The sequence below is a fragment of the Nomia melanderi genome, chromosome 9, assembly GCF_051020985.1.
Source record: "Nomia melanderi isolate GNS246 chromosome 9, iyNomMela1, whole genome shotgun sequence".
NCBI classification, from domain to species: domain Eukaryota; kingdom Metazoa; phylum Arthropoda; class Insecta; order Hymenoptera; family Halictidae; genus Nomia; species Nomia melanderi.
The window spans coordinates 6213990-6240392 of NC_135007.1; the positions used below are offsets into that span (position 1 = coordinate 6213990).

General features: G+C 40.9%; 1 protein-coding gene across 2 annotated transcripts in view; it reads right to left on the bottom strand.

Moving 5' to 3' along the window:
* Dad (Daughters against dpp) overlaps positions 1 to 26403 on the bottom strand; it is a 73595-nt gene that overhangs the window by 21571 nt on the left and 25621 nt on the right. For both annotated transcript variants that reach the window (XM_076371031.1, XM_076371030.1), the window contains one exon: positions 22112 to 22198. In XM_076371031.1, the coding sequence (XP_076227146.1) occupies positions 22112 to 22198 (87 nt within the window). The remainder of the gene's footprint in view (positions 1 to 22111; positions 22199 to 26403) is intronic.

Consider the following 26403-nt stretch of genomic DNA (forward strand, 5'->3'; position numbering starts at 1 on the left):
GTGATAACCGTTCCTATAATCTCGAAAGTAAGAGGACGATTAATCGGATGTTTCAAGATCCAGCCACTAAAAAGCACGAGTTTCATGGATGAACATATCCACGATTATGTTTATAATCAGATCATTATAGGGTAGACCGAGACCGGAATTTGGAGTAAATCGGATATTCCTAATTTTTTAATTTTTTGCTTATAAAACGAAGATATTTGAGTTTTAAAAATTCTTCTTTACTGATATTGAAGCTGAATGTCTATTAATAAGAAATTTATGAAAAAAGATGTTGATTCTAAATTTTAACTATTAATTTTTCGCTGTTAAATCTAAACTGATCCGATTCGCCTCGGTCTACCCCTATCTGAAGTATTTGAGTTTGCGGGGATTAAAATTAAATAGTATCTTCGTTATAACTAACGAGAAACACCCGAGACGTTTCCCTAGAATCAGCTATGGCCACCTAACCTGTCCAAACTTGGTCGATGGAAAAATTCATTCCCGCGGATCAATTATTCAATATCGAGTGTCTGCAGCTTTACGTCCAGTTGATTATTCAAGTCGAAGGTTGTGCACGTTATCGTCGATGCGAAGCGTCAATAAAATGAGGAGGAACGCGTATTTCTTGCTTCTAAAGGAAAGTGTCAGTTAAAATGACGAACGAAGTAAATCGTATCAACAGTTTAAATTCACTTTTAGTTTCACTAATGTATTCCTATATTTGAATCATTGCTTATTTAATTAATCTTGCATTACCAATATTTTAAACGAATACACTTAAATATATTTAAACAAACACCCAGGGTCAACGGATCCCTTCTCAGAAATCTCCTGAATTTTTCTTTCTATTTTCTAAATATTTCCCAAGGAGGGCGTGTTAGATTTAGTAAAATATTATCATTCTGAAGTCTGTTGCCGAAACAAACGTTGGTAGCAAACTCGTTAAACCCCGAACACTTCAGATCTGTAAGCCTGTCCGGTTGCACCACGCGGTGAGGCAGCCAGCAGCTTTCAAAACAAAGCTATTGATCCTCGGCTCGGTCTCTCTCGCGGGAGTGTCATTGCGCCGTTGGAATTCCACCGTACGACCTTCATATTTTTTCTTCTTTTCGCGCGTTATTCGCGTGCAACACGCGTATCGCATAGTGCACGGTATGCGCGTTATGATCGTGCATCGCGTATCGCCGCGCCGCGCCGATAGGAATTCACTCGTCTATTTTCGTCGAGCGTTAAAAAAGAACCGTATCGCGTCGCCGTGATTGCGAATTCTGAACCTTGCTTTCTAACTGCACGTCGTTTATGGTACAATGTACGGAGGCAGGGCGCACACCGTTACGATTTGCCGCATACACGACCAGCTTATGCATCTGGTGGGACATTCCGTAATATCGAGCCGAACACCGGTCCCCTATTTGATGAGTATGATGATCATTTGATTATGAAGTTTCATGTGTAATAGTCCTACGAATTGGTCGTAACAAGGGAGATAGTCATACGCAGGTCTTAAAATAATCCCCTTCTCCTTCTGAATAATCCCCTATAGAACTTAGGCTTCCTGCTAAATCTTCTAGGCTCTGTCCTCTTGCCACTGTTAGTTAATTTTCTTTAAAATTTAGAAAACTCTTCATTTGCCTCTACTACATATTAGATGACCCTACGTTAATTTTCCCTTGGCTCTTTCTTTTAAATGACTCCGTTAGAATATAGAAACATTTCGGTTAACCTCCTTTAGAACTTAGGAGTCTAGTTAGCTCCTTCTATATACTAGGCCTATCAGCTAATCCACTGTGGGACGCAGAAGCCATTTAATTATCCACACCTAAATCCTTCCCAGTTGATCCTTTCTAGGATCCAGAAGCCTTCTAATGAATTCGCTCTAAGTCTCTAGATGCCATGCTAATCCACTCTAGGATAAGGAAGTCTCTTAATTAGCCTCTCCTAGGACCTATTTCCTTCTTAGTTAATCCCCTTCCAGGATTAAGAGGCTCGCTAATTAATTTCCTCTGGGTACCAGATTCCATCCAGCGAAACCGCCCCGATGGAACCCAGCTACGTTTCAGACTGCTGATATTTCAAATTCCGCGGGTTGCGCAAGCCCGGCAAACAGAGTCGTAATGACGATCCGGCGCGTAGATTCTCCAGATCGGAAACGATTACCGTAACGTAAATACAATTTGCAATTTAACACGTCGCGTACGTTTCACTTTTTATACCAGTTCCTCATACCTTATTGCGCGCGCGCGCGAGCAAGCGGCGACCCGAGCCGCGAGGCGCATGGTGCACGTCCGCATCGAAAGAAAAGGGGGAGCCGTATTAATTATCGCGATAAAAATAGGCGCCGCGTCGGATGGTAGCGATATTATCGCGGTATGATAATAATAAGGAATGAAAGTCTCATACGGTAGTACTGGCCCGCGTGAATTATGCCCCGTGATCGCTATCTCAATCTGCTATTATTCTTGGTTCTTAATGACCCGTGGAGTTTTATTATTTTATTATGCCGGGTGCCAGGGGCTCTTATTAGATTTCTATCGCGTATTAATTCGCTTAAACGACCGATCCTGCTCGGCCGTTTTCTCTCTCTCGGCATGCATCGGTATGCTCGTTCGACGGCTGCCCACGCAACGCGCCAGCTGGAATGTTTCGCGTGGCGCTTCTCGGATTCACTCCGGACTCGTTACCCCGGCAATAATCGGCTACACGTGTTCGCCAACGTGGATACGTTACCCGTCCCCGGCGAGCCGCCTCGCGGAGATGGGAAAATTTATTATCTGGGTTACACCGGAATCACGGACGCGACGACGGAAATCCGACGGGAACCTTCCTCGCTTTGATTGATCGTTTCGTCTCGCATCCGGTTCCGAATGTCTTGGTCTGCTAGCGTTTCAGCTGAAAGAATAGAATGGAAAGTGTTTATAGATGATTATCAGGGATTTTCACTATCGAGAGGCATTGAAGAAAAATCTCTTCTACGTTAGCAGTCTTGGTATGCTGAAAATAATGTAAACGGAAATCGTATAGATAGCTCATACCTTGCTCTTTCTTGCAGACCTCTGTAAACTGCGCGTAGAATTATGTTCTACTTATTCTGAGTATTTATAACCACTAGTCCCAGTTAATAGAATCATTTATCCGTGTCTATGAGAAGAGTTTAAAAAACAACAATGTTCTTGGGAGCCAGGGGGCCTATCAAGTATGTTACAAGAATACACTGATTAGAAAAAAACGATGTTATCCTTCCTATCAACCCTTGACTGCACAAAACTCCCACAAAACTCCCATCACCAACAATTCTATTCACAAAAATTGCTAGCCCAGACGTTCCAAATTCATCCAGGATTACCACCCCGAACTTCCGTGAAAAAACAAATTCTCAAAAAGCCTAAATCCTTTGAATCCAAGAAATATCTGACTCGACTGATCCCCGGCTAAACGCAGGGTATCATTATCGAGTCTCGGGACCCCAGCAATAAACTTACGCAGGCGCCAGCGCGGAGGGGCCGCAGCGCTATCGGCGAGAAGCACACAAACGGCACCGAATGCCGTAATTATGGGTGCGCCGTCGAACGTAGGAAACGCAGGAACGAAGCACCCCGAAGAACGTAACCGGCGCGGCGCGGAGTCGGCGCGCTTCCTTTAAATAAGACGCCTTTATCGACGCGGATCGCGTGGGAGCCTGCGCCGCGTATTTGGACTCTGGTAGGCAGACATTACGTATCGTGTTTATGCTTCGGCCGGTGTGTGTGGGGCAGAAGCACGCAGAGATAGGGAGAACAAGTAGGAGTATTTGAGAGAGCGACTGTAAAACAGACAACGGGAGTGAACGCGCGCGTTCACGGGGTGGGGGGACCAAACGGGTGGAGGACGGACGGCCAGTGAGAGGGGAAGATTAGATAAAGGCTGTAAGGTAAAAAGACTCGGGGAATTAAGTCGCGCACGCGTAACGACAACCTCATATGCTTATGCGTGCTAATTACCGGCGGCAATTTTACCGTGCATTCCACACTTTTCCACGATCGCAGCGCTCGCACGCCGCCGCGCTACGGCTACTCGTGCCGCGCGCTTCGACGAGAGGAAAAAAGGAACGAGGAGGTGGAGGATTTCGCTCAGGAATTTCTCGAACTCTCGCGTGCGCTGACAAGTTGACGGAGGAGAGTGTTTGTTTAAGTTTAAGTAATTGCATCGGGGGACATTTGTGATTTTCTATATGGAGATTTTGGTAATTGGTATTGACTAGATGGGAATTTTCTGTTTTTGAATATGTTTTCTTTAGGTAAAGGATATTGATCGATTGTATGAAATCGTCTGGGATTAGAGAGCAATTGTTGTTTTTGATTTGTTTATTTGAAAGCGAAATGTATATTTGAGTGTATAAGTTGAAAAATTAATAGAAGAAGTTGGTCGTCAATCTGATATGAATCGTATCGAAAAGTACCTGAAGTAGTTAATTTTCCGCAGTGGAATATTAATTAACCCGTCGCAACGGAAGGTGTTCGGGTTGGAATTTTATTCCTATATTCTTATCGCTAATTTTCTAATCATCGATTAGATATCTGCGAACGATTATACACCGCTCCTATAACAATCGATCCTTTCGACTCGGAACACCAAAGCAACGGGATTTTTTTCGGTCAATTAACTGTATCCCACATCTATCCGATTCTGTCACTGATCCCGTTGCGTTGCCGGCGAACCTATATACTTATCGAATCGATTAATTTCTAGCGAACTGGATTCTGCGAGCGTAAACAGCTCTAAGAAATTCGATTACGTGTGTTTTTATCATCAAGAAGGAACGCGATCGAGAATATTTCAAATTGAAATCAATTTTCCTGTTAGCTTTAGCAAAACAATTCGACGTTTTCTTTTCTTAGAACTCGCGGAAATGATAAATTTCATACTTATCATACTATACAAAACTTACGCCGTTAATGATAAAAAGCACGTTATTATAGAAGTCTATACAACAACCATAAAGTGCCAATATAATACATCAATAAAGAATATTATTTCTTCAAAACGTCTTCAAGTAAAGATAATATAGACTATTAATTCGATATGGATAATTAATTATTAAACCTACAGAATTCTATGCATTGAAATTCTTGGTGTAAATGGTTGTGTCTAATTGTAACAAAAATATCTTTTCAGTTTCCCAACGAATGACGCGAGTTAAAAATTTTATCGAATTCCTTTAGCGGTTTTCAGTGAAACGGTGGATAGAATAACGTTGGTTGCAAACCGATCGTTCGTTCCGCGAAGCATCAGTAGCGAGAGATACATGAGGCCATCTGTCAAAGTTTGTACGCTCTTCCGAGAAGTTCACTCTCACGCCTCCTCCGTATCGAACGGGCCTCGAGTGTTTCAATCGGCGCCCGATAGAACGCGGCGCCAATCGGCTCTGCATAAATGCCGTAAAACTCGATGCTCGTTCCACTTGGATTCAGCGCGATAAACCGCCGCAGTGTTGTGCGGAGACGGCCGGAACTCGTTGGAAAATTTTTTAATTAGCCGCGTGCTCGCGACTCGCTCGATCGATTCGGCTCGGGTAATATCTGATTTTCTTTTCGATCGAACCCCTCGCCACGAATAATAACGATTATTATACTGCTTTATTACACAAACAATTCACGGTTCACTCGATAAACGGAGATAACGTTATTAATAACATTTTGAACTTCAGTTCGCACGAAGAACTCTTCGGGTTTTCTTCTCGAAAGACTGAAAGGAATTGTTATTGATGATTTTGTTAGCAGAAATATTGAATGGTAGCCGAGTTTTGTTTTGTAGAGTGAACATTTATTGTTACATATGTAATTTAGTGAATTTGTAAAGTATGTGTACATTTGAAGCACTAGGACTCTGAACTTAGAGATTATTACACAGAATACTTTGTGTGAAATTATTAGCCACAAGATAATTATTATTAGCCACATTAAGTAATTGTATTTGGATTTTTTCAGCTATCAAACTTTAAGGGTGATTTTATCTCCTAAGCATAAACTTCTACGAAATTCCATTTATACACATCCACTTGCAAACTAAAAAAATTAATTCTTTTCTTAATTAACAGTTCACGTTCGTGTTCACTAAAAATACAAGCATTCTAATATTGATCTAAATTCCAACGCTATAATAAAAGCATCGATCGTTGCATGTAGTCAACTTCCGAACATAATGAAGCATCTTATTCTACTAGAACATTGTAAAATCCACTCCATAAAATGGAAATCACTTTTCCGAGCAGTCGTTCCGGATGCTGACACCGGGATCGGAAACGTTCGGCCGGCTGCGACTTTTTCGCATTTATCCGGACGTAGGAGCGAGTACCGATCTCGTGGCGATATACAGTTGACGAAGAGCACTTGTGGATCTATTTTCGCTCGATCGAAAGATTGAGGCCGTCGACCTAAACGGATCTCTCGAAGCGAGGAGAGCGAGAGAGAAAGCCGATGGCTGTTGGAACAAACTCGCCAAGGGACGGAGAGAGACGAGAGAACGAGAGAAAGAGAGGAAAAAACGAAGAAGAAGAAGGAGAGCAGAGATTCAGAGAAAGAGAAGAAGAAAGAGGGTAGAAAGAAACGCGAAGGGGGAGAAGAAAGATGAAAGGCAACGCTTGAAGAGAATCGATGGAGAAGAATGAGAAAATCTCGAAGAACCCATGAAAACGTTTCAAGCATCCCGAGAAACGGATAAAAAAAGAACACAAGATAAAGCAATAATTTAATCGACAGACAAAAAAAAGTACTGAGATACTCATCGTTTATTTGTAAACACATCACAGAAGTTTCCGTCATTTCCCAATCGAATTTTTCGAAAACATTTCCCCTCGTTAACGCCCGACTTTATAGCACCATGAACGACTTTCTACAATAAAAAATAATCACCCTCAAACCTTATCGACCCGCCTGATCTTCCGTCGACGAGTCTAATCGAAAACTTTAATTACCAATTACACGCGTTGCTGGATACAACTTGCCAACCAGAGACAAATAAATTAACAACCGAGACGCTTTGAATTTAAACGTTTATTTATTATTTTCAGTCGCGCGAAGCAAGCTACGCGGCAACTAACAGGAGCTTAGCCGTGAACGAGGACACGTATTTTAATTTCGATGGGTCTCGAAGTGCGACCAGGGAAAACTTTAACGAACAGCCGAATGAAATCGATCGGAAAATTGTGAAATCCACACGGAATGAGAAATTCATTTGATCGATGTCCCCCTCCAGGGCCTGAGCGTCCGTCGGCGGTGGGAGGTAACGTCGCCACGATAGCGACCGGCGACGAGCAATCAATCCCTCATTTTATTAAGAAGCTTATTCGCGCCGCGATTTCATTCCGGCTGAAGTGGGCTGATCCAATTCGATTTCATGGCGCCCTCTCCCTTCCACTCGCTTTGCATGCCACCGGCTCTTTTCCATTGACGAGCGAGGCTCGCGGCTCGCAGAGGCCGATCGTCGCATTCCCCGGCGGCGCGTATCGAGATAAATCCGATTTTTCAGTCGTTACCGCGCCTTTTCGTCCCCGAGAACCGGTCGCAGCACGTGGACACATTCCGCGAATAAAATGTGTACACGCAGATTTGAATAAAATCATTTTCATATTCTTCCGCGCCTTGTTTTCCCGGAGTTTCGCGTTAAGCTACAACGTTGTCCTCGTTGATCCGGGGACACAGAGTCTTACACCATCTTGGAAAATGCGAAACGTACGGTATGATTTATGGTTCTGTTTGGAAATCGATTTAATATATTTTCATAAGTCGAATTGTTCTAGTTTACTTGTGATATTTTACTCTGTGTTGTGTGCTTCTTTGAGAGAATAAATGCCTTTACTTCTATTTTGAGGATTATGTAAAAGAACACTGAGATATATTTTATATTCTGTTTTATTATTTTTGAAATGAACGCTTTTGTCTTAGTGTCAGTGATAACGCGAAAGGTAAAACTGCAATGTTAAGTTGTTAATTATGGAATTCCATTTAAAAAATCTCTCATTTTGCGCAAATAACATAAAAAAATGAAATGTGTACTTTCAAATGCAGAACGAATGCACTTAGAGTATATTTTAATGAAAAACCAAAACAAAGCAAAGAACAATTACACGTTTATTTGAAAAAATAAATAATTTATTGTTCAAAGAATTAATATAATTTCAAACATTAAGATGACTTGTATACTCGAAAAATGCAGTTAACTGTTTAAAAAAGAATATAAAAGTATAATATTAAATCGTCTATATTATGTATCAATCAGAAATCGAACAGTTCCACCGCTTTATTAGCGTGAACGCAAAAAAGAGTAAGTGGAATTGCATGTTAAAATTGACGGCGGAGTAAAAAGATGGAGAACCGAGACAAATCGCGTCTCGCTGCCTACGTGTGTCCATTTTTAGGTGCTGCTTCATTTGGCTGGCAGCTTAATTGAGAAGGTGAGCAGCGGAATCAAACTCAGCTGACAGCTATTAGAAGCGAATTTTCATTGGAAATCTATAATTATCGGGATAACGAGCGGCCGAGCTAGGCGATCGGGGGAATTAGATGAATCACGGGAACGACAGACGCTAGAAATGATAGAGCACGCGGTAGAACCGCGATACTAATTGCAACCGTTTCAACTTCCAGTCGCGTATCTGCGTTTAACGATCTGTTAACTTCGCAGTCGGTTCCGATGGGCATTGTTCGCGTGGTTTCGCAACATCGCCAAGGGAAACGAAGATAAGGACGGTTAGAGACTGTCAGCGCTTTCATTTCATCATTAGGAAAACTCATTTTCCGCTATCGTCGAAGTGTTCGTGGAAACCCGTCGGCCGCGATCGAAATAGAAGACATTCGCACGGTGACACGCAGTATCGTTCGTCACGCTTAGCGGAACCTAGTTCTTAATTAGAAAAATTGTATTGATCTGATTCAGCAGCTGTTAATGGTAAATTGGAAGAACGGAAATGTCACTTATTTCTTAATTTCTGGTATGCAACAATGATGCAGAAGTTTAGCCGTGACATTTTTGCTTCTTGATGCAGTCTTTGTTTTGGTTATTTTGTTTTGTTTGTAACTGTGTTCGGTTTGCAATTACAAATGTATATGGAAGAAGACGACGACCATCCGCCGTCAAAAGGGTCTGTCGATCAGTCGCGACGAAGTACATTGTAATGTTTAGTTTTGTAGGGTATGAATGAACGACTGTTTGTGCCTGTGATGGGTGTCGTCTTGCGACGGGGTGGCGCCGGCATGTTTTGGGAAAGTATGACTGTAGACGGGATGATCTCGAGTGGCTGGAGAGGTGTGAAGGAAGAACGTTCGGAACCGAGTGACTGGACCGTGAGAATGAAGCGATTAGTGAAGCATATGCATGACTGCAAGAGTTTTAGCTATGGATGTGAGAGGCAGGGTGCAAGTGAAAAGGAATGTATGTGAGAAGAAGGAAAGACTAACTGGGAATGAATGATAACAATGCATAAAAGTTCAGCAGAAGGGTAGTCTAAGTCTTAGAATCTTAGGCTCCAAGACAATCTGGGGAACAGTCTAAAGCGAATAAGTTTTCAGAGTGAATCTTCAGCGAGTATTAGTAATTGCACACATTTTTGTCTTTTTTAATATTTTCATATTGTTAATAAACTTTTTGTTTAACGTTAAAAGTACCGCTACATTGTCCGAATCTTACAGATATAGTCAAATTAATTGAAATCGGATGTATTTGGAAAAATATAAGCCTGATTAATTCACGGTAGAATTTGACTGAAAACAATACTTCAAAGTATCTCTTGAGCATAAAGAATTAAATAAGATGAAACATGAAAATGGACACAACTTGTAAAAAATTAGAAGCATCTGACAAAAAATGATGTGTATGAATTAGTATATAAAGAAAACGTTTAATTTTTTTTACAAAACTGATAACCATAGAGGTTTGGTGTGTGTAAACTGTGAGTAATTAAGGACGAGGTTGGTCTGGACCATTCGAGACGTTTAGTAATGCAATTATAAGAGTCATTATACAAAAAGAATAAAAATCCTAATTGCGAATTTCCCCTGAAATTATTATCCTTCCTGAAGTAACTTTCTCACGAGAGAAGATTCGTGTCTGATTTTTCTTTCACGGACCGTGGAGCTCTTTCTCCTTTAACGACTTCGATCGGAGTTCACTGCAGTGTCCTTGACCCTCTTACGAAGATATAGTACCGAGAAAGCGTCGAAACGAAATCGAAACCAAGATAATCGCGGCAATAAGTATCCAACAAACTTAATAAGAGCTGCTCTGTGTCTTAATACCAAATACTGCACAATTTATCATCAACAATTGTGTATTATTATTAACTATCTAATAATTATCACACAATAATCTCCATCGATATAATAAATTATCAATTAATTACCTAAGATGAATACATACCAATATAATATAATTAATACATAAGCTACACTAGTTACAAGTTTACTAATTAGGGAAATAATATTCGTTAATAATCATATTGAAATTATATTTATCAATCTATTTCACTGTGAACTGTTCGACGTACGCTAACAATTCCGACCAATTCTCCACCGCATCATATACCTACAATACAATTAAAAATCCGTTCATTAAGTGCCTATTCGAATTTCTCAATTAGCACATCAAACTTTCACCAAACCGACACCACATCAATTTAAACGGCAGCTCAAACAAAGCGCCTTCCACTCATTCCAATAAAACGCTCCCCTCGTCCCAGAACCGCAACCTATCGCAACGAGGAACCCTCTCACCACCCTCTCAATTATCTACAGCTCGTCGGACCGTTGTTCATTCAACGATCACATTTTCCCGCGGCGACGACCGCGGTGAATGAATCATGCCTTATTATCACGGGTACCTGACAAAGCAAATTGAACAGAAGCCAGAGCGAAAGGCGGGACTGTGGAGGAGGGTGGAACAGAGCGATTTGTAGCGGTCAGGGGGCGAGAGACTGAGAGACAGAGAAACAGACAAAGGGAGAAAGAAAAGGAAAGCGAGAGAGGAGAGAGGAGAGATGGAAAAGGAAAAAAGAAAGTAACAAAGATAAAAAGTACAAGGTGAATAACAGAAAGAGAGAGAAAGAAAAAGAGAGAGAGTCTAGACAGCAGTGAGAAGGAAATCATGTAGAAAAAGGAGATTCAGAGAGTTAGTGTGAAAAAGAGAGAAAGAAAAAGGGAGTCTATATAAGAATGGGGAGAAAACTATGTGGAAAAAGAAGATTCAGAGCGTTGGTGTGAAAAGGAGAGAAAGAAAGAGGGAGTATATATAAGAATGAGGAGAAAACCATGTGGAAAAAGAAGATCCAGGGAGTTAGTGTGAAACAGAGAGAAAGAAAAAAAGAAATAAAGAGAGGCTAGATTGGGGTGAGAAGGAAATCACGTGGAAAAAGAAGATCCAATGAGTTGGAGTGAAAGAGAAAGAAAAAGAGAGCGAAAGGGAAAGTTTATATAGAAGTGAGAAGGAAACCACGTGGAAAAGGAAGATCCAATGAGTTAGTGTAAAAGAAAGAAAAAAAGAGAGAGAAAGAGAGAGAGCCTAGATATGGGTGAGAATGAAACCATGCGGAAAAAGGGGATCTAAAGAGGAGGGTGAAAGGGAAAAAGGAAGAGAGTGCTGGAATTGGTGAAAACGAGAGAGACAGCCAGTAGGTACGAGTGACGATTTTCCCGGGGAAGGATGAGGAGGGTGGTCCCTGTCCCGGATCGGGAATCTCGCACGGAAGAAAAGAGCGGACACGAGCAACCTGTTGCGCTACAATGTCAGGATATCTGTCTCTATTCAGCGGTTTCACGCTGCGCAACACGTTGCGATCCTCCCCCGCAGCCATCAGACTACGATACACTTCCGCGGGATTTCCTACGAAATATTATGCCCGCGGCCCGCATCAGATATCACCGAGATATATCGGTCTGGCAGGATGCGATGTTTTTGTCATCTTTTGCTCTAGCTCTACCGCATCTGTCCCGCCTGCAAGGAAACATAACGTGTCCTCGGAAACGAGATGAACTTGAATGGATTAGGAGCTTGATTGACCGCGTCGCAATTATCCGAATTTTTAGCTTTAGGTAAAAGAATATCATTATCTTTAGAAGCCGTTTGATATGAAGAATTGTAGTCTTTGTTCAGCATTTTATAATTTCATTATCTCGAAAAATTCAAGCCCTTTTTGATCATAGTTCGTCCAGAGAAGGTTGTGGACTATCGGGTTCACCTGAATATTTCGTTTTTTCTGCAGTATAGTGTTTGTACTATGATACACGAATAAATATTATGAATAAACAAATACGTTGAAAGACGACAATAATTTAGTAGAATAGGTAAGACGCAATTAATCCTCAAAGAAGGAAGGAAACTTTTACAATTGTTACTCTTTCATTGATCTCCGTAATAGAGGTTTGTACTAGTTCTCCAAACAAAAAAATATATTGTCAATTAATAGTAATAATCGTTTGGCGCGTCAAAATGTAATATGCACGCGGCAATGAATCTAATTTACGGCCACACTATATTAAGCTTAAAGGGGCTGCGTATGTATGCACGCGCGCGAAAATTCAAAATGAAATGATTCCGTCTAACAAGATTTGGCCGAGCATGAAATTCCGCGCGGCTCTTGACGTAAACAGCGTTGTAAATATGCCTAATTGGTGCGCGAGACGTCGTGATCTTTTTAGGAAATGATCCTACGAAATGTACGACCGAGAGACCTCACCGCTCCCCGATTTATCGTCGATCGTCTTGCGGTGTCGTTTAACGAGGTCCTAGTGGGTTGGTCGGTGCCGAGTGATTCATGACTTCCCAAGTTACGCAACGGGGGGGGGGGGGGGATGTGGAATCGGAGTCGAATACATGCTCCTGTATCTCGAAACCGGCTGGGGGTATCTCTAGAAAAATTGGGCCTAGGATCTGTGTGTGGAATTCATTTCAATTAATTAAAATTTGATCGTAAAAAGCTGGACTCCAATATAACCATCTCGTAGAAACTAATTCGTTACAAGAAAAACGAATAGAAAATAAATTTCTTGCGGAGGAAAATAATTTCAAAAATGTATCTAATTGGAAAATTCTCCTGGTGACTTACGAAAATTCCATGATATATTTGTTTTCGAAATTATAATATTTTTGAGTTTACGACTCTGAAGAATTACAGTTGATATGTTAGAAATAACTATTTCCAAAAGTAATTAAAAAATCTGATTTGTGAAATAGACGAACCAAGACAGATAAAAATGATTTCTCTTTTTTGATGAGAAAAGTGATCTCCGTTTGAAAGCTTCGATCATAGTGAGAAGAATGTCGGCCGCAGACGCCGCTCACAAGAAGCGTTCAATTCATATTCCACGATCCGACGGGAAAATAAATGAAGCTATTTTCGTAGACACCGCGTACGTTATTCGAGATCGCCAAAAGAGACGAACACAAGCAAGATTCTCAAACGTGATCGGCCTTTTGATCGGCTTTAATCACGATTTCCAAGGTAACGCCGTCACGCCGCTCGGAATCACAAAGAGGACACCTTTGGTCGGTTTTATCTCGATGGAAGTCCTCGACCGAGCTCGGAATTTTTTCTCTTGATGGAAAAATCGGGGTTGGAATAGGTAGATTAAAGTCTTTAATCTTTTTTACATTCACTGATAAAGGATTTATTTTCTATCGATGTTGAATAACAAAAGCTATAGCAAGACTGCTGACATAGAAACATTAATTTTCAATCGTATATTTCATTATAGAATTTTGTGAATTAATGTAATATCGATTATATCTATTTATTGTTTTGTTTATTTGTTTTTATTTAGAGATTAGTTATTACACAACATTTTTCTCTTAAGCAGTAGTAAATTTAAATCGAATTTAATTTGCAATTTTCAATATGTGATAATTATCTGGAGTTACCTTCAATTATATTCTTGCACGCGATTTTCCTTCAAATTCCACATTTCCTTTGTAATTGATATAATGCGAAAGGCATGATTTTATTCTGACTGCACGGATGAATTTTTCATCGATTCAACCCCAAATGATCTCCGCACGTCAACTACATCCAAGATTCATAGAGTTACCCCGGCTTTTATCAAAATGGAAACTATGCGAAACAAGTTTGATCGTAGCTGTTCATACAATAATGCATTTTCCTTTGAGTCGATAATTCGTTTTTTAGCATAATGTTAAGTTAAACATTATTTATGCAAGCCATGCTTTAATAAAAGGTTATATTCTTGTCGTCTATTCAAGAACCAATTAAAAACTATTCAATAAAGTTCAATCGACAACATAAAATAAAACAAGAATTCTAATCAATTTCATATCTCTATTGAAAAACAAAATTCTATTAATATCCTCTCTTCCACAAACTATCCCCCTCAAATTATAGAATTCCCATAAACACTCCAATCCATCTATCATAAGACCTCAATCAATCGCAATCCCACAGAAATCAGCAATTACCAATCTAAACCATAAAAATATATCCATCTTAACTCCATCCCTTGCAAAACCAGACCCATCCAGCCCCCACGATTTTCTCGAAACCAAGCAACACTTTCGCGTACTGCCTACGCCGACGAAAGAAACAAGGAAAAATGAAAGGCTGTCTCAATTTCCCATAGCTCGTCGGATCCCATCGGCTCGCAATTATCCCATCGCGCGGCGGACCCGTTTCTTTCGCGGATCGCGTGCGACACACCGTAAACGGGCCCCTTCGTCTCGCTGAAACACAGGGACGAAAAAGACGAAGAAGAGAAGAAGAGCCTCATGAATCGACCCTTTCTCGCGGCTGACCCGCGGGCGTCCGCGAACCCCTCCGCACGCCTCTGTCGACGACGAGCGCCACGTTTCGATCGATCGGAGTCTCTCGGGCGGCGCGTGTGAGTGCGAGCGCGACAGAGGCCTAGCGCCAAAATAAATCAATAAAATAGCGGAGTCGAGTCGACCGTCTCTTATACACATTCGTGCAAGTATATACATACACACGCACGCACACGACGCTAGCGTGCGGTACAGTCGAGCCTCGATAAGTCGGATCGTCGTACCGGGGCGGACATAAAGATCTTCAAGTCGTGTTGGTATGATCTTATCGAGGTTTTCGATGGGAATAGGTTTAACGAAAGACAAATTCGACTGGTACAAGTTCGTTGTTCCGTTGCGCAAGTAGGGTATCCAATTAAACGAGGCGAACAATTCGAGTCACAGAGTTTTGTGTTTCGAGTCGTAGAGGTTTTTATGGCGGAAGGGAATAAAGAAACTTTACGAGTTGCGTATGTGCAGGTTTTCGAGTTGTATAGGTTCCGACTGTGACGTGGGACACACGTACGCAGCGTGGCGGGTATACGGGTTGTGTTGGTCGAGTCGGGTAGAGGCGAGCCCGGGGAGAACGACCGGACGAGGGGAAGGAAAAATGATCGTTAGTGTTGGGAGGGGGATGGGAGGGGAGCGCGAGCATAGATAGAGGGAACGAGGAGGGAGGTCGAGACGAGACGAGACGAGACGAGACGAGACGAGACGAGACGAGACGAGACGAGACGAGACGAGACGAGACGAGACGAGACGAGACGAGACGAGACGAGACGAGACGAGACGAGACGAAACGAGACAAGAGACGGACGCGAGCGAGCAAGGGAGCGAGCGAGCTAGCCGGCGAGCGAGCGAGGTCGAGACACGCGGCAGCTGTCTGGCGCCAGGGTCCCCCTGTTCCCTCAAACAGTCGCGCCGAATGCCACCCACCTTAGCCGACCTATTGTGCCATTCTGAAACCTGCATCCCGGGAGCCGGCTGGCTTTCCCTCTCTTTCCTGCGCACGCCACGACCTGCTCATCCTGATCCAGGACGCGGTGGGTTCTCCTCTGATTCTGATTCTTCTTCTTCTTCTTCTTCTTCGTGTTCTTCTTTTTTCCTCCTTGTCCTCTTCGTCTTTCGTTCGATTTTGCTCTTATTACTTCTGCTATGCTTATGACAGGGATTTGACGTCATTATTTATTATTAATACTCTTTGTTTTGCGTCGTGACGACGACGGTCTCGACGCTTGTTAAGCGTGCTTGGGATTTTTGTAATTTGAGAGCAATCGCAGCGACCGCTGGCTTTTGTTGCTTCTTTCAGTTGGTTCTTTTGATTGTTGCTTTTTTAGGCAATCGGGGTTTGGCTTTGCGAGCATGGCGAAATCGAGGAGGAATTGAGAGTTTGATGCGTTTATGGGAAATGATAGGGTTTAAGGAATTTAGATATGGATAAATTCTTAAGGTTTAAATGTAGTTAATATTCTGGTTTTCTTAAGAATAACGTTTTTTACCGAACTTCTATCTAACTTTTATGATACTTCGTAGTTAAAATAATATTCATGGTAACATCAAGGATGTTACATACATCAAAAATTTGTAAGCAGTAAAAAATACTAGTCTTGCTGCTTATCAAACGTTTTTTTGGTATTTTCTAATTCAACAGTAATCAAGGGAGAAATCTACTTTAATGATTTATCGGATTGTGATTTTTCTGTGGGTGGATTGTAGAGTTCTAGTTTTTCAAGGATGGGAAAATGGAGATTTGGTGGGAGATGCGCGTGCGTGCATGGGCTTCTTCGGTATGTCGGACATGTGGTCTTTTGTTTATGGAATGTTGTTTGAAAGACTGCCAAGGGCTTGAACGAATGCCTCAAGAGATTGGTGATCGCGGTTCGCTGGCGGTATATTGATTCGTTGAGATCGAAAACTCTTTTTCTTGCGCAAGAACAGTGTAACCTCTTCGCGAAGAACAATGATGAAACAAGTTTTTTCAAATTTGTTTACTACAAAACATTGTAATAAATAATTCAGTGTCTTACAAATAATTTTGTATCATTCCGTATCCTGTATAACTATAAAATTAACACTGGGTTTTCCCAAAAGAAAATATTATCCACTTTTTGATTCGGAATAAATGCATAGTTACATTGCAACTTATTAACAAGTATCCGTCAATTCGATTCGCAAACAGCACGTGGTAGCAATAATGCCTGCACTAAAAGTATCAAATCGTATTAATGTGTCCTAAAGAGATTTGCATCAGTTAAACGCAGTTTTCAAGTTTGAAATAAAACAGTGTATTAAATTGCATATTTTGCACCAGCTATTATCATGTCACCCAATTCCTAAATAACTGACTATGTTAATATATTTCTATACGGATGGAGCCCAAGTCTATATACAATTTAAAAAAAAATGTCTACAGTTTTCCTGCTTGTAACTCCAATTCATTATAAAATCAATCCCCCATTAATATTCCAATATCACAAATGTATTTCAAATAATACATTTCACATACCATTTTCACGGCAAGGTTTCAATCTCAATTTGAAAAATATGAACGAACTCCTCTTGACTTGATCACCATCGATGCACCGTGCCGCGCGGCCTTAGCCAGAAACGTATCATCGATTAAAAATAATTTCACGGGAAAGACTTAAAAACAGAGAAACACGCAATTTCAATCTCCCTCCCGCTTTACGACTGGCTTCTTACAGTTCATTAAAGGGAGCACTCGTCGCGAACGCGATTTGCAGCTGGCTCGCGAACGTCAGACGTTGTCAGAGCAGTGGCCTTTGCATTGGCAAAGCCAGATAGCGAAAGTAAAGGTCTCCGACGAACAGGGAAAACGTGAATCTTCGAGAAATTTCGATTCGACTCGGCGTCGTTGAACGAGTATTACACATCCCCGCGCGAGGCCAATTATTTTTCTCTCCCACGTCGCATCGTCGAGAAAACGGACTCGCGTAACTCGAAAAACGAAGAAGAACAAGAAAAATTCGTCCTCTTCTTCGCTCGCGGAACGATAAGTGTATAATGTATGCGACATCGTCGGATAAGAACAATCAAAGGAGGCGTTAAAAATTATCTCACCGAGAGCGTCTCGGGTATTGAGCAATTTAAAGTCGCATTCGCCGCGTTGCTGGTATTATACGTACACTTCTCCTCTCTTTTTTTTCTCCTTCTTCTTCTTCTTCTTCTTCTTCTTCTTCCCGTCCGCACGTCGCAAACAGCATTGTTTTGCGATGCAGATGCATGCAATGCGCCTCCGTTTGACGTAGCTATTTAGCTAATTTATGACTCGCCTCCCCGCGTAATCTTCATGAGCCGACTCGCCAATTTGTCGAGCCTGATCCGACGATTACCCGCGAACGATTCTTTATCGGGGTGAAACTTTCTTCGGACGACAGAAAACCGAAAGTTCTAAAACTGTATAATCTTTGGTCGAATAATGTACAGTTTTAAACGAATCGAAGATTCCTGGGGTCATTCCCGCAAACCAGTGAAACACGAAGACTAAACGATTCGATAAATCATAGGCGTTTATGCAAATTCACGTCGGTGCGGGCTGGTTAAAAAAAAAAAATGCGCGGACATTCACTAATCGCTGAGTGAAATTTCAAGTTACGAATTTAATTCCTTTTAGCTTATTATTTTACTATCTACTGTATGATAATATAAAACTCTCACTTTGTAAGCTCCTTACATTTCATTTACATCTATCTCCTTTCCATACTAAAGGGCCATCTGCCAAATGAATAAAAAAAAAATAAATAAATGCATTCTTCATCTCTAAAAAATTCACCAGTGTGTTCATCGAAACATCGCAAGAGAAACTCACGGTTGATGAACGTGCTCGTTAATAAACGTGGATTCGCAGCGCGTGGAAGCGGAATGGTGCAGCCGGGGCGGGCGAATGCACCGCTTTCCTCGTTCTAGTCGTGGTCAAAAGCGTTTCTGGCATTCTACGAACCAACCAGCAAGAAGAAAGCGAGGGGGGGGGGGAAGAAGACGGAGACCAGAAATCACGCAGGGAACCGGCAGAAAGAGAGAGAAACGAGGCGACGAAAAACGAGGAGTTCGCGAATCGCGAGGCTGCGTCATGCGTGAAAACCTGCGTGCGCGTCAGTCCGCTGGAACGCGCGTGACCGAGGAAATTTCTTCGTGTTCAGGGAAGGGGAACACTTTCGTCCGTATTCATGCCCCGTATTTAACGTCCACCTTGCCTCCACCCTCCTCCGCCCCCACCACCCCCTCGGGCACAGCCTTTCTTTACAAGACAGACCGTATTTTTAGACCGGTGATATCGCTCAGAATTATGCAGCCGCCGCGGGCATTAATTCTTCAACGAAGAATGTCGATCTTTGACCTTGCTCTCCATCGTTCAACCGTAATCAGGATTTTGCATCGCGACGCGGCGGAGGGAGTTCGACGAAGCTCACTCGCGCACAGCCGGAGGGGGGGAACGAAGAAATTGGAAGATGACGCTCGTTACCGGACTCCGGGACATTATGCATTTACGGCGCGTAATGTTCGGGAGATTACTCCGAACAAGGATTCACTCGAATCCAACACGGTGTCGGCTCGTTTCTTTCAGCGAGGGGCGACGAGGGAGGTTTCGGTTGATCGTGATTCCGTGAATTGGCGGTGAGCGAATCGTAAATTTGAATGAACACGTGAGGTTGGATGGTTGCTGAATTTGTAGACTTTACAGGTTCGTATTAGAATCAGTTGTTTGAAATGTGAAGCAAATATTGTAACTATGTTGAGGATGTGTTCGATAACTAGGCGATTGTGATTGAAGTTTTATTACTTGATACAATGTTGACCGGCAATTTCACGTGGAAGCTATCCCCCGTTACCGGTTACTATTTTGTAATTAAATATAAACGTGAGACAATCTAAATAAACTTCAATATATTTCATTTCTACATAATGAATTGAAATGCAACTTTGGACATATCTACTGTATAACTTTTAATATTTTGCTTTGCAATATTCTATATTGCCCTGCGTTTTAAAAATTGAAGTAGCTGATGCAAGTACAAACGCGAGTTAACTGATCGGTAAACAATGTGTTAAAATACAATATTGGATTAGTTCATGTGAATTTTTAAGCTGACAAAGGATCAACGAGTTTAGAGGATATATGCAAAGGGCAAACGTGAATTTTGATGATCCGCAGCTGATGTCTGCATGGATTCAAACGTTCTTAATCAAATATAAAAACAAAACGTAGTGATAGTTTATATAATAATAAAATAAAAATTCCATAAAGTTTGTTTTTATCAGAAATACCCTTTATAGATTTACCGAAGCTACCCAGAATTTCCTAGCGCAATCACGCGGTAACGAAAACGAAAATCCGAACGTCCCCGTTCTCAAAACGAAATTAGGACCATCGGGAGGCGATTTCGCCGTGGCGAACGAGTCTGGGTTAAAACTCCGGCCCCGACAACCGTCCCGGCGATAAATTTTTGCGGTGTCCCGGGCAGCAATTCTTTAAAGATCTCTCGGAAAGTCCTGCCGGGACCTGCAAACCAGTTCAGCCGGGAATCCTCCCGATGGTCTCTCTGTTCTGTTGGACACGGAAGTGAAAAACGCGGCGAAAGACGAAGAGATGAAATCGCTCGTAGCATCGTTCAAGGTTAACCACGTGGATATAGGCGTAACCACCGACCAATGGCGTAGCCGGAGGATCGATCTTCTCAGCGAACAACCGTTAAGCCTAATGAACGGCATTTACACGATGTACATTTCTTTTCTTTCTTTCTTTTTTTTCTGTAGTCGGTTTTCTTTTCTGTGTGTTTTTTTTTTTGTTCTTATGATGGTCAACTATTAGCAGGTTCGTCCATTCTCTGTTTAAACGTTCCGGCATCGTCGCCGGGGCCCGCGATCGCATTAACCGGCAGTTTGCATATTCGAAACGGTAAAACGTGCCGGGAGACACGATCCATAAAATCACCAAGTGATTGACACTAATCGTGATTGATTGTAATCATTAACAGTACCGGCGAACAGACGCGCTTATCACTGATCAATAATCGCACGCGAAGATTCGATGACCGTTTCTTTTTCTTTTTTCAAGGCGACACGTTTAATGGTATTAACGATTTTGTGTCATACAGAAGTTCTTTCTGCTCGGAGATTCCCCTCGAGAATTATTTTTGATTCTGATAACAGAGCTCGTGAAATTCCTCGTGTTAATGTTCTGTTGATAAAAATGTTAGCGACTTGAATATTTTCGGTTCTTAATAGCAATTTGCTTGAACAAGATTTTAGATAATGCATACATTACACTATCAGTTGAAATTGGTTCTGGTAAATTATTTTTTAGTTTCGTTTATAATTTATCTTCTATAATTGCTACATCTTACTCTCAATATTAAAAAGAATTCACTTCTATTATATAAACTAGAAACCAGTATAAAATTTATTATCCAATCTCAACAAATTGAGGTGAGAATAGATAAAGTTTTATTTAAAAAATTGGATTACCGTCTTTATCTTGAGCATCCAACATACGCGATGATCAAGTCCCAATAAATAAACCCATAAACAAAATTCGAACTAAACGATTGAACCGCAAGCAAAAACTAAACCTAAATTTATCCTCCTCTACCTTGACAAAAGCGAGACTAACAAAACCTCGACGCCCCAAAATATCAAACTCTCTCATCACGTCTATAAATGTTCTCCGCGCGAAACGTCCTAGCTCGTTGATCCTTTAAAAGCGTCCCGTCTCATTAACGAATTTCTCCGTGACTGATCTCCTTACACCCGATGAACGCACGATATATCCATCGGTAAGGACAAATGTCATCTTATCAAAATAATAATCATTTAGCACACTACAGAATACCAAAACGCAACAAATTCCAACTAATAATCATACAAAGAATCAAAGATCAAAATACATAACATAAAATTACAAACCATCGTCATAAATTCGAATTTAATTAATTTTTAGTAAATATTCAAGATTCAAATGTCTGCCATCATTGATTTTTTCATTCCACTTCCTCGAAAACTTTATCCGCTACTGTACATCAAACATCAATGGGAACAGAAACGAGACGCTAAAAGGGTCGTCAAAGCGCGACGTTAAGGGGAGAACACTGTAAAAAAGGAAAATCGCGTGAAATGAGACTCGGGTATTAAAATTGCGTCGCGTTCGATCGGTGTGTATTGAACTTGATCCCATCCCTAGTTACGATCAACGATCTGGAAACTAAGTGGGAAGCTGCCGGCAGCTTCCTTTTCTATGCGGTGCGCGTTTTCTTTCGCGCGTCGTACACGTCGTCCGACGACGGCGATAGAAGGCGAGAAGGGGTATGTATAACCTTGAAGACATAGTTACCTTCTCCGTTGGTGGTAAGGGAGCTGGGAAGTGGCAGGGGTGTGCTGTTTTTGCACCGACGTTGATCCCCTTCGCTGGGCGCACGATCTGAAAATAAACGGCAACCCCTTTAGAAGCTTCCCTCGTGAGACGAGTCTCTCTTTCCTCTTCTCTTTCTTTCACTCTCTATCTCTTCGTTTTCGTTTCTTTTCCCCAGTGCCCGGGTTACCCATGTCGCCTCGGGTTCGGGAGAAAATTCATACCATATTTTGCTCAATGAATTCCGACTTCCGGTCGTACCTCGTTCACGATTAAGCGAAGCTTATCGTGAGATTTGTGAGTGAAACTCTTTAAGTTTCGATTGTATCTAATTAAAATGAATTTTCTGTGTGAATTGTATAATTAGTGGAAAAATGGTACATGAATTGAATGGAAATTTTTGTTTTAATTCTTTGGGTTAAGGTTTTATTTTATTTAATTGGAAATATTTTAGTATTGTTAGTCTTGATGTTTTGTGGCTGGGATTTAAATTTCTGCAGAGGGAATGTATGAAATGGAGCTGTTAATGTTAATTATCTGTAAAAAGGAGTATTTTAGTCTTGCAATTTAAATGCAAGATGTTCAAAAGGATTAACAGTATTCTCAACGTTTCAAGGAATATTTTCAAATTCTTAAAATATGCGAACAAAATTTGCACCAGTTTAATCCTATTTATCGTGAATCATACACGTGACTAAGTCATTCGAAGGCTTAATTACCATTTTACTTATTCCTCGCATGAGCCAGACCTGTGACTCCTAAAGCTGAACTTGAGAACTAATTAATCCTCTCAAGAGACACCTCTAAAAGCAAAATATCGCTGTTTCTATTATTTAATCATACGAGAACCATTCATCATTGCTTGCACACAATTTCCTTAACAATAAAGATAACATCATGCACATTTACAAGAAATTCATAACAGTTCATCAATGAAACACAATACACATTCAAATAGACTGCATTCAACCACAGAAAAACTAACAAGAAATTCATTTGTTCAATTGATTGTCACGTAATACAGTTTGCTCCATAAAGAAACAAGAAAAAAAAAGAAACAACATGATCAAAACGATTTTTATGTAGTTCACCGGTGACTCACGATATCAGTATCCACTCGGCATCGATAATTATCTGGCGATTAATGATTTGTGACATTATGCATTTTAACAGTGAAAGTATTAAATTGCTCGAATCTATACAATCCTTTCACGGGTCATCGGTGACCCGCGGCTGGCCAGTTCCACGTGTGACGCTGTAACGTTACGAGATACTATTCCTTTCCTTCATCCAAAACTATCGAAAGAGAGCGGAGAGAAAAAATGTGGTTCGCGGGTCGCGGCAACGGGAGCTCGTAACTCTCGTTGCGGTTCACATCAAAACCGTCATTACGGCATGGCAAAACACGGTCGTTCGTCGCGAAAAACGATTTCACGATTTACCGTGACGCGATATGCATCGCTAGGTACCACCAGGTACACGCTCCGCGTGATTAATGGCGCGGGGCAATTTGCGAGAATCCGACGCGATCGGGAATACGAACGATTAATGATTGTCAATAGACAGGAAACCAAGGAATCGTTTAACGCGTTTCGCCACTCCGAGACAGTTTGAGTGACAGTAATTTTTCTTCGGACTCGGAACTCGATTTTCATTTTCATGGAAATTTTATTGAACTAACCGCATTTCATTAGAATTACTGCGTAATAGATACTTGTAACTTTTGATTATATGATCATTGAAAAGATATTTTTCGGAGAAAGAAGAAGTTGATTTAGTAAACTGAAATATAAATCAATTGAATTATTAAGAGATACACTTCTATAATTTCTATATAAAATTCAATGAAACTCAATTTAACCAGTTAACTGCGTTTGACGAGTATACACGTCATCTTTAAGCTTCAAATGATACTAATTCTTTCAACGATGAATTCTTTATTTTCTCAGATAAACATATAATTCTTCTTTGCTGTGCTTTGTTTTTCATTAAAATATACCCTAGGTGCATTCGCCTTGCGCTTTTTAAACCAAATTTCACAGTTAACAGGGTAACTGCTAAGCGATTCTAGTGCCAACATCTATAAGGTGACACAAAATTAAGAAAGTAACAGATATGTTGGATTACAACGTTCTATTTTCCGTTTCATTGTATAAACAGCTTTAATTACGTGCAAGATTTTTATTACTTCCAATTTGGCAGTCATCCTGTTAAATTCGTGGTCGTGGTGAATCACAGTTCTCGGAGAATCGTGCTGGAAGCTCGGAGTGAGGTCTCCGGTCTACAAGGACCACAAAAGAGGCGGCGGTGTCGTCTGAAATAATGATTCGCCGCGGGCAGAGATCATTTATCTTCGACGAGCTGGTAGGAAAATCCTCGTTCAGCATTCAACGCGATCAAACAAATTCTCTCGCAAGAATGCTATCTCTACAATCGGTTTCTCTCCGGTTTGTGCACCTGTAAATCGTAACTCGATCGTTTGTTCGTATAAGAAATTCCTGCCGATTCGACTCGATCATAGATTTCTATCTATTAGGTCGTGTGATATGAAATGTCGGACTTTTCTTGCTCACAAATGGTTGTACTCTGATTATTGTTATTTCATTGTTTTTCATATAACCTCTTAAACAGTTTCATTGTCGATTATCGCAGTAATTTTTTGCAAAATAGTTTTTTCAATTTGTGCATAACAGCTATTTCTTGCACAGTTTTTTGAAAATATGGATATCAACATCCGTGTAATTTTCTTATATGAATTCAAACTTGAAAATAATACAAAAACCGCTAGAAATATAAACAGAGTATTGGGGACAATACTGTGAATGAAAGAACAACACGTTGGTTTACAAAATTTCGTTTCGAAGATGTTTTGCAAAATGAGTCGCGTAATTCCGAAACAATAGTTTATAACGATGTCTCTAGAATTTATTGATTCTAAATATTTAGAAGTTTTTAAAAGAGGAATATATTTATCAAAAACACGTTGGCAAAAGTGTATCGAATCGAATAGAGCATATTTTCATTGAATAAATGTCTTTTAGAACACCAAATAAGTTTTCCTTTTTCCGGAAAATCCGACATTTGATATTACATGACCTAATAATACACGTACGTGAGATCTTTTCCGTGCCATGTGACATTAATACAATTACACTGGACGCTTTTGTTAGTTTCCGCTATAACATTCCGTCAGAGCATATTCGTTATCGGAATACGTACCACTAGATCAAAGAAATCGGGGAAAATTCGAGTTCCTTCGTGAGAGAGTCCAGTAAAGGGAATATGAGATTGAAGCAGCGTTTCATGTTGCTAAATGTTCGTAATTACGGTAATCGCACGCGAAGACTCATTATCCGCGATCAAAACAGTATTACCTTAGAGCACAATAATTTTCGAAAATCGGAAACATTTATCGCCGGCTCAAATATCGTCTATTAAAGCTGCTGTTAATAAAGCAAATAGCGCTATTAAGCCACATTTCTATCGAAGAAAAAACGTATCCCGTCTCGGCGAAGTCTCAGACACCGAACTTTCAGCTGCGCGTGCGTCGCGACCCTAATTTGATCGTTTTTTCGCGGGTAATGGCAGACTGTAAAAAAGGATCGGGGATCGCACACGTGGATTCGGTGACACCGGCGGCGCGACGCGCCAGACGAATTTTCTGCTTCGCGGCCACGGCTGGCTCGAAAACATCGTTATAACATTATCGAGAACGGGTTATAATGCCGCATAATTCTATATCGGTGGAATGAACCAGATCACGCGACTAGTTTTTGCTCTCTCTCTCTCCGTTGAAAAACGAAAGGAACGAGACGAGGTTGAGTCTGGCCGCGGCTGAGTCAAGCCAAGCCTCGGTTTATTTGACTGACTCGAATTTCGAGTCGATTAATAATTGGTTAATCGAGTCCAGTCAAACGCTCGAATTTTTCGAGCTGAAATCAACCAATTGTTCGAAGATCATCAAACTACTCGTAAGATTCGAATAATTTAGGTATTCCAGTCCCCGTAAAAGTTACTAGGATTGCGGTACAAGACGTTTCAAGTTACTCGAATGTACTTGGACAGAACAATTATTATTAAAATACTTAATAATTCAAAGGTAACTAGAAACTTTCGCAAACTTATGTTCAAATAATTTCTAAATCTGACAAGTTTCAACTTATTGAAACTTGAATATTCGAGTTGGACTTTCCTAAGTAGCTTGCATTTACTTCCAAAACAGTTCCTCAATTTCAAGTAGCTCGGAAAATTCGAACTCGGTTTGAATTCCAGCT